General features: G+C 41.2%; 1 protein-coding gene and 1 pseudogene across 1 annotated transcript; one reads left to right on the top strand and one right to left on the bottom strand.

Moving 5' to 3' along the window:
• The first annotated feature begins 412 nt into the window (after nt 1-412).
• Nucleotides 413-5,647, top strand: LOC136449880 (pto-interacting protein 1-like). Its single transcript, XM_066450102.1, has 9 exons — nt 413-582; nt 3,181-3,284; nt 3,422-3,669; nt 3,747-3,873; nt 3,975-4,248; nt 4,326-4,458; nt 4,613-4,699; nt 5,145-5,259; nt 5,425-5,647. Exons 1-9 carry the CDS (start codon nt 428-430, stop codon nt 5,427-5,429), a joined length of 1,248 nt encoding a protein of 415 aa, XP_066306199.1. The 5' UTR covers nt 413-427; the 3' UTR covers nt 5,430-5,647.
• Nucleotides 5,648-6,009: 362 nt separating this feature from the next.
• Nucleotides 6,010-8,659, bottom strand: LOC136452063 (nuclear envelope-associated protein 2-like; annotated as a pseudogene).
• Between the last annotated feature and the right edge of the window lie 222 nt (nt 8,660-8,881).

Raw genomic sequence — 8,881 nt, 5'->3', positions numbered from 1 at the left:
AGAAAATACCATAATAGTGCTTAATTTTTTTAAAAAAAATATAGTGACTCTATTTATGCTAGAACTTGAGTGATTTTAAAAAAAATTGGAGAAGAAGCAGCGCGCCCGCTCCATCTCCCTCTGTTCCGTCCGTGTGAGGAGCAGCCCGTGAAAGCAAAGAAGGAAAGGGTAGGGGCAAATGAGGAAGAAAATTCGTTTATGAGTCCCAAACTCATCAAATGGTATTTTGGTGGGTTGATCGTGTTTTATAACGGTGATCCAGCAAATCCCCGTTATAAAATCCTCATTGTAGAATGGTAATTCAGCGAAGGCCACTCGTTGCAGTGGCTGAATTCCAAAAACTCCACCCCGGGGCCCTGGCGCAAGCCCGAGAGCAAGTGGATGGGCGCACGACGTGAAACAGTGAACGGTGTGAAACGGTGAAGCTATGTTATGCCCACCGCAAGGAAACACCGAAGACTCCGAACCAGTACACCAGCTTTTCCTTCTCTCGCTTCTGCGGCGAATTTTCTTGCCCCGCGCCGGCCGCCGTGGCTATCCTGCGCCACCGCCCCCTTCCAACTCCTTCCGGGAAGACAAAAGGTGAGATTTTTTTTTGCTGTACTCCCGTTCCCCTCTACCAGTACTTTCATAAAGTTCCTCGAAGTCGTTTCGGGCGCCGGGGAACGCCTCCCGTCCGCATGAAGCCCCAGCGGGCTGCGGTCCGTCGCAACCGCCGTTGCGTCCTTTGGTGCGCCATGGTTTCCCCACGGCGGCAGCAAGTGGGGAGGGAGAGCCTGCGTGGCTGCGTCGATTGCGACGGATGTGAGTACTGTACGGGCTTGGGGGAAAGTTTGTGTATGATTTAGTTCTTATTTCCAAAGGTCTCGACCTGAGTCAAAAGTTCTGTTTCAATTTGCTTGTGATCTGGGATGCGATTACTGGTAGGTACCTCTTCTTCAAGTCCAAAGAAGTAAGGTCTACCTTAGTTCGTAGTCCCTATTTCCGATTCATTTTTTTTTCTATCGGAGCTAGTTCTTTGATAGTAAGGATACTTCGAAAGTGAAGCTTATTTTAGTTGTCCTTGCCCACAATTTTTATATCTATTCTTTGTTCGAAGTAGGTATATAAGTATTTTTTGTTAATCAATCAGTTCTTTGTTTTTGTTTCCTTCTGTTTGTTCTGTCATATACTGCAATCTGAAACAAACCCAAAGGTCATCATTGTCCTATCGCGCTAGTAAATAGAATTAGATTTCACGAGTGACCAATACAGAATTTCTACTAGGTCCAATGGAGGATGAGGCCATGAGAGAGCAATTTTATATATAATGTTTTTTTAAGAATGATGCTTCCCCATTGCGCAGCCTTCATAGGAGGCCAGGGGTGTGGGATGGGGATTCAAACCCCCACTGGCTCCACCAGGCCACAGGCCTGTCAGCACTGAACCTACATTTTGGTGTGGAAACCTTTTTGCTTATAATTAGTATGAGGATTTTTTGTTTTAAAGAAAATCCTGAGAAAAAACATGGTAGCAAATTAGCTAACTAATACTGAATGCTTGGTATGGCTTATAGCGGCTCTTGCTTGTTTAATTAATGTTTTCTATGTAACTTTGTAATAGGTATATTGTTATTTTTGTGTATCCTTAAATAGTGGGTTCTAGATGTCTGATTTAGTAAATTACTCCCTCCATAATCTTTTGTAGGCGCCGATAGATCTCATGTTTTTGAAGTTTTATAAGTCGTCGAATAGGTACCGTGGAGTCTAATCAGTGTCCAACCAAAATCTTTGGCAATTACTCGGCGATCTAAAATCGAAGCGTTCCTTTGCATGCAACCCGGGTCTCGGATGTGAATTGTTTCTGCTGATGTACTGCATGCATGCATGCATGGATACATGTGGAACTAATCTGCGGCAACAACGTGGCCATGCGAGTAGCGTACGGCACATCATTTACCTGCCACCTCCATCTCCTAGAGTTCCTTGGTATCTGTAAGACGCCTCCGTGCGCCGTAGAAAAGATTATGGAGGGAGTATTCCATAGCTGCATTTATGCTTTGGATCATGCGATGGCGATGACAAGAGGTGATGAGCGTCATCTAGTGCCTTATTTTGCATTCAGCTTCAGTACTCAGAACATAAGGTATTGGATTAATGTTACGTGGTAGATATATTTAATTCTAACTATGGGACAGGCCTGGTGCAGTGGTGAGAGCTGTCTCACTGAGTCACCAGGTCGCGGGTTCGAAGCAGCCTCTCTGCAGATTTTGTGGGGGGAAGGCTTGCCTCGGTTTTTCCCTTCCCCAGACCCCACTCATGTGGGAGCCTCCGGCACTGGGGTCTGCCCTTATGGGATGTTTGCACTTAAGGCATTGCAAAATTCTTCAATGATGTCATGTGGGGCCACTCCTACTCCAGGAGGAAACACGCCAGGGACGCACACAGATAACCGCCATAGTGCGCGATCACCGCAAGAGAGTAGGAGTGGCCCCACATGACAAATGATCAAGAATTTATTACGCATAAAAATAATGACATCTTGGACTTTGTGTAAGGTTAACTACTTAACTCCATGTCTAGCCTGGAATCTTTGATTTTGTCCTTACTTTTATTTAAAATGCAGAGAGTCGTTTTCCAGTTCTTCTCTATATTTTAATGCAAGTGGTCTTTGGTAGTTTATTTTTGGTTCTGGTGCCTGCTTGCCATTAAAATTATTTCTTAGGTCTTCTCCCTTTTGTTGCTAGTGCTTCCAGATATCTAGAATGGAAGTAATTTTAGATAAAGTGGAATCAGATTTTACAGATTCTTGATAGTTCATACTAAACTGTTAAACATTTATCAGCTACAGGTCCATGAAACTTTGTTGTCGTGTTATTTGGAAATTCTTTGTTGATGTTACTTATTCAAGAGGAATACATTACTTATTGCATTTTGTTGCAATCTTATTTTGGTATTCAAATTTTTGAGTGATGGTCATGTTTAGGAAGTTGAGTATGTCTGTCAGGTACCCGTTTACCATGTCTACCATAGGGAAACAATCATTTGTAATTTGAACAAATCCTGTTAGTAGGCAGTGCTTTGCTTGTTTGACACGCTATTTTCCCCTATTCAGTTACTTGTAATTTTGGAGCCTTTTTTTTTTTGGCATTTTTAGTTTTTCTGCTTAATGCTTATAAGAGAAAGGTGCTTCATTTCTTAGGTCTTGGCTAAGTTTGAACATGTCGTGCTTGGCATGCTGTGGAGGCGAAGATACTCAAAGAACACCTGATAATGGAGGTCCATACCCTGGTGGCTACCCAGCAAGTAATGTTCCTCTAAATTATATATGTAGCTTAGCATTTCCTAAAACTATTATCCATATTCATATTATCAGCCTCATAACCAAACTATCATCGCAGTGGCTGACTGTAAAATTTACCTGAATTATTATCAACCTTCAGGGGATGATGCTTATCGCACTGCTGATCCAACTCCCAGGGGTGCTCAACCTGTGAAAGTGCAGCCAATCGCTGTCCCCACTATTCCTGTAGAAGAAATTAGGGAGGTCACAAAGGCTTTTGGCGATGAAGCTTTGATTGGTGAGGGGTCTTTTGGCAGAGTATATTTTGGTGTACTAGAAAATGGTAGGAGTGCTGCGATCAAAAAGTTAGATTCAAGCAAGCAGCCAGAGCAAGAGTTTTTGGCACAGGTGTGCATTGATTTTATCAATGAATTGTGCATCTTTGCTAGTCTTTCTTCTTATAAAATATATCTCTACACTTGCAGGTCTCCATGGTGTCAAGGCTTAAGCATGACAATGTCGTAGAGTTGCTTGGTTACTGTGTTGATGGGAACACCCGCATCCTTGCTTATGAATTTGCTACTATGGGTTCTCTTCACGATATGCTTCATGGTATTACTCTTTTTACTTCTAAAATCTAGTGTTCTTTGAAATATATTATTCTCTTTAGCTTCTTTCCGGATAGCTGATGAGTTTGAATTTGAACTCCACAGGACGCAAAGGTGTGAAAGGAGCTCAGCCTGGTCCAGTCTTGTCCTGGATACAACGAGTGAAGATTGCTGTTGGAGCAGCAAAAGGCCTCGAGTATCTTCATGAGAAAGCGCAGCCTCATATCATACACAGGGACATCAAGTCCAGCAATGTTCTTCTATTTGATGATGATGTATCTAAAATAGCTGATTTTGATTTGTCAAACCAAGCTCCTGATATGGCAGCTCGACTTCATTCGACCAGGGTTCTTGGAACATTTGGCTATCATGCACCTGAGTATGTGCAGTTTTCTTTTCAGTTTCACTGACACCTGTATCCATTTTTTTGCTTAAATGTTGAAAACTTTGGTGTAGGTATGCAATGACTGGACAACTTAGCTCTAAGAGTGACGTGTACAGTTTTGGAGTTGTTCTTCTGGAGCTCCTGACTGGAAGAAAGCCTGTGGATCATACATTACCAAGAGGACAGCAAAGCCTTGTGACATGGGTAAACATTTATATTAGCTATTATATGTTTTATAGTTCTACAGTTAGAGGTTATCTTGTATTTGTGCAATATATTGCCTTCTTTTTTAAAATACTCATATTTATGCTTTGTGCTGCTTGACGAATCAAAGTAATGCCTATTTTCATGCCTGCAGGCAACTCCACGGCTTAGTGAAGATAAAGTTAGGCAATGTGTTGATTCAAGACTTGGAGGAGAATATCCTCCTAAATCTGTTGCAAAGGTGTGATAAGTTATTTAGGCTCTAGTTGTTGCAACCTTTAGGTTTTCTCTTAGTGATGTGTTCCTTCCTCAGAGGCTAACAAAAGGAGATTACATGCTTCATATAAAATCATAAATAGTAACATTGTTATACTTACATTATGCAAACCTGATATCACATTATCAGTAACTTATACCGTTTCAGTTTATGTTTTCATTTACTGTTGTCTGTCGTCAATTGATGTTAAATGTTCAATACTCCCACCATTCCAAATTGTAAGTCGTTCTGCTTTTTTAGATACATAGTAAAAGCTATATATCTAGACATAGTGTATATTGAGATGCATAGCAAATATTATGTACCTAGAAATGCCGGAATGACTTACAATTTGGAATTGAGGGAGTATCTTAATGGTTTTGAAACCCTTATTTATCACATTTTCCTGTTCCTTTTGTTGTTCAAATAGTTTGCAGCTGTTGCTGCACTCTGTGTGCAATATGAAGCTGACTTTCGACCAAACATGAGCATTGTGGTGAAGGCGCTCCAGCCCCTGCTGAATGCACGTGCATCCAACAACCCTGGTGAACACACTGGATCACAATCTTCAATTCACCATTTATGACACAGAATACAGTGTGTCAAGGTTCATTTGTGGAGGAATAGCTGGGAAGCTGGCTGTATATAGATTAGTGCTTGTGATGAGATTTTTGCCCTAGAAGTACCTTATTTGATTCTTCTGGTTGCAGGATGAATGAATGACTGCCGTTGCTTTTACCTGGCGAGAGTATCAGAATCAGACAAATCATGTAGCATTGAATTAAGATAAATATGGTGTTTGGCTTAATACACTTGACCCTGGATGTTCACCAGGACATAACCTCTTGCAGTTTCTGGTTGTTACCTACTAGTCTCTGTATCCTGAGTGCCATAGACTATAAACTGTAACCTATTGTTCGGTTGCATTCCATCTGGTGTCGGTTAGATCCATGAGGTCAAGCAGCATCCAATTTGAGGATCTCAGTAAAATTCCTCATTGTAGCCTCCGATTCAAAATGATTCGTTACAGTTTAAGGTTAGTACATGGTCTGGCTTTTTGTAAGACGAGGGTATTAGAGACTGCTTGATTGAAGGCCAATATTTTGGAGTAAGCTAAAATGTGCGCACTACAATATTAGGGCAAGCTAATATTTTGATATAGAGCAATCAAATCAAGGTTGGCACTTGGTTCGCTACCAACAAGTGAGAGATGGTGCCTTGCCAATATTTTGGAAGGCATTGCTAAAAATTCAGTACCAAACAAATCGCATTCCGAATCTTAACTTTGGTGATATTTTGACTCGGTAAAAATTGGCTTGCAGACATTAATGCCTATTTAAAATTGCCATCCTGTGACGAGTATCACCATAATTTTACAACACACATTTTCCCATCTCAAATGGCAAAGGCTATAGTGTGGCTTGAACATAGTACAGTCACACCGATATAGGCGTGATGCCAACAAATTTGGTTTGGATCGTGAAGCAAAATTTGGTGATTAATTACATAGCTAATGGCATATCTTTCTTCCGAACAATGAGCTACCTACTGATTCAAACATGTACGTCTGGATTTTCGGTAAGCAAAAACGAGACCGTGAGAGTTCATCGCTTTGCGAGTGTAAATAGGATCAACATTGACATGGATGCTATGAGCTTGAAGGCTGAGCTCTCCCAGAGATTGTGCTTGTCGCCTGAGCCACTACAACTGGGCTGCTCCACGGCCGTCTGATTTCTTACTTCTTTATTAAGAGTAAGTGCTCTGTCCCTTCTATAATACAGTATGACAGTGCTAACCTTGCACTGCGATAGTGAACGTGCTAAATTTGACGGCTTGTAGAAATGGCACATGTATGTTTGAAGGTTTCAACGGTGAACATTGCTGCAGCCTGCAGGCCGTGCATAGCTTGTCCGTTTGACTCGAACCTTGGCAGTATACACTATTGGGTTTTCAGTGAACGGTGGAAATGTTTCAAGAACACTTACGTCCTTTGTTGACTAGATGTTTTCGGGAAAAAAACATTATTTTGATATGAAAAAACAAAAAAATTACCCTCTGAAGTTTCGGTAACCGAGACCGTGGTTCTTGGATGCCGAGTTCAAGTCTAATTACCCTCCTCTTCATCTCCTGGGCTGCCCTCCGATGCTTGTGCAACTATTTGTCAACAGATTTTAGATGTTACAAAGATATTTCACACCAAGTGAGGCATTTTGAAGCACCATTCATGATTCAAGGTCTACCTGTGATTCCAGTTCCTTGCTTCTGTTTTCCCAGTGAGCAGATAGCACCCTTATACCCTGTCTCAGCTTGGCCACACCATCATCCTCAAAAATCATATCCTGGTCAATGTTCTTGCTGTTCTTTGATGGAACATCCGTGATGTTAGACTCGGTTCTCAAAGAGTAACGATCTTTGAATTGTCTTAGTGAGGGATCCCTGCTCTCGAGGTACTTGTCAAGTTGATTGAGCTGTTCTTATCATTCAGCTTTCCTAACAAACACGAGCAGTGCAACAGCGTTGTCTTGGCTGGCACAGCAGTGGACTCTGCAGTAGCTTGGATCACTGAAAGTTGTGATCTGAGACCATCCAACTCATTGCGAAACTGTAGATAAGAAGAATTATTCATTATGGGAGCTGTCCGCTGATTTGAATAGCAACTGAGAAGAAATGACTAGGAACATAAATAGATTCATACTGGGTATTGACATGAAGAGATCAGTACATCACCATTATTAACTATTAAGTCATATATATAAACGCAAACGTTACAGGATCACTGAATAGCAGATGGTCATTTAATCTGAAGCTAATCTACTAAGCGCTAAAAAGTAAAAACTACATGACAAAATGATTACTTAAAGTGTAACTGCTGGAGAAGCAAATGAAATAACAAGCATATGTTCATAAAGATGTGTAGAAGCATAACACAGTAACACAATTTTGATATAGTAGACACTAGACAGCTAATTTCAGTACCATTTCAACATAAAAAAATGAAACCGCAAAGTTAGTTCATCACTAGCAATGAGCAAAAGGTAAGAGCAAGGCATAGCTACAGAACCGAAACACGATCTTAAGGGAAAGTCTTGCAGAATACTCCCCTGTCCCTTCCAATCTCAAATATAATTTAAAAGGTAGAGCGAAATTATAATATAATGAAACTACTATTTCTGACAAATTTCAATCACAATATGTGAAATGCTGTTGATGGCCAAATTTTAGATAAGGGTGTTTGGTCTGAGGAATGAGTTAGTCTATCATCTACTCATTTCTTACCTTTTTTTTTTTGTTTGGTTTGTGGAATGGAATAGGTTGGTGCATCATCATCTTATTCCTCACAAGCTAATCAGTATACTAGCATGAGGAATGAAGTCATTTCACCAAATTTAAGAAATGAACCCATGATGCACCACCTCATCTAAGATGGAGTAATTCCTCAAACCAAACACGCTATAAAGTCTTTAACTGTATCTGCATCCAAACCAAAACATTATTTATTTGTGACTGGGAGCCTGGGAGGAGTAATTGCAGAAGGAAGTGGAGAGAGCAAGGGGAGAACACCTGCTCAGTGCTACATAGCGATGCACGCAGCTGCTCATCTTTGTCCTCTAGGCATTTCTACAGTTTGCTCACCTCATCCTCCAAAATTTTCGCCTTTAGCTAAGCGACCTTTCAACAATTTCCAATCCATTGTGACACAGAGCACCAAAATCTGACCAATTACACAGAATGAAACATACCTTTCTGGCTTCTAATTCCTGAGCCAGAAACAGTTCCTGTGAAGCAAGCCTGTTCCTGGCATCCTTGAGCTCGGTAGCCATTGCAGTCACATTCCTCTTCAGGCTCAGTTTCTTCTCAAAAAGATACCTCAGCAGTGGATCCAACTCAAGTGAATATGACAACGATGAAGGAATTGCTGTACTCTCTGAAACTGGCATCACTCAAAGAAATGGATGCACTTTTGCAAACCCAACAGGAAGAAAAACAAACATAATGCGAACACAAGGTTGACAAGTACCCTTGTGTGTTCGTTTTGTGATGAGTGATTGTCAATGTGATCCACGAAGTAGGTTGAGTGGTGACTAACCCTACCATGGCGAAAGCTATGTGTGCGACATGTCTTTTGGCTTGTGTTGTGCAGGTGTGGAGCTCGGATGCGGTGGTCGA

The sequence above is a fragment of the Miscanthus floridulus genome, chromosome 5, assembly GCF_019320115.1.
Source record: "Miscanthus floridulus cultivar M001 chromosome 5, ASM1932011v1, whole genome shotgun sequence".
In the NCBI taxonomy this organism is placed as follows: domain Eukaryota; kingdom Viridiplantae; phylum Streptophyta; class Magnoliopsida; order Poales; family Poaceae; genus Miscanthus; species Miscanthus floridulus.
Note: the sequence above shows the minus strand (reverse complement) of the source record. Positions and strands in the feature narration are given on the sequence as shown.

Excerpts from the sequence above, each read along its gene's own strand:
- LOC136449880 (XM_066450102.1), top strand. The coding sequence starts at position 428 with ATGTTATGCCCACCGCAAGGAAACACCGAAGACTCCGAACCAGTACAC. Across the intron at positions 3,670-3,746 it reads AGCAAGAGTTTTTGGCACAG|GTCTCCATGGTGTCAAGGCT; the intron begins GTGTGCATTGAT and ends CTACACTTGCAG. Across the intron at positions 4,249-4,325 it reads TTTGGCTATCATGCACCTGA|GTATGCAATGACTGGACAAC; the intron begins GTATGTGCAGTT and ends ACTTTGGTGTAG.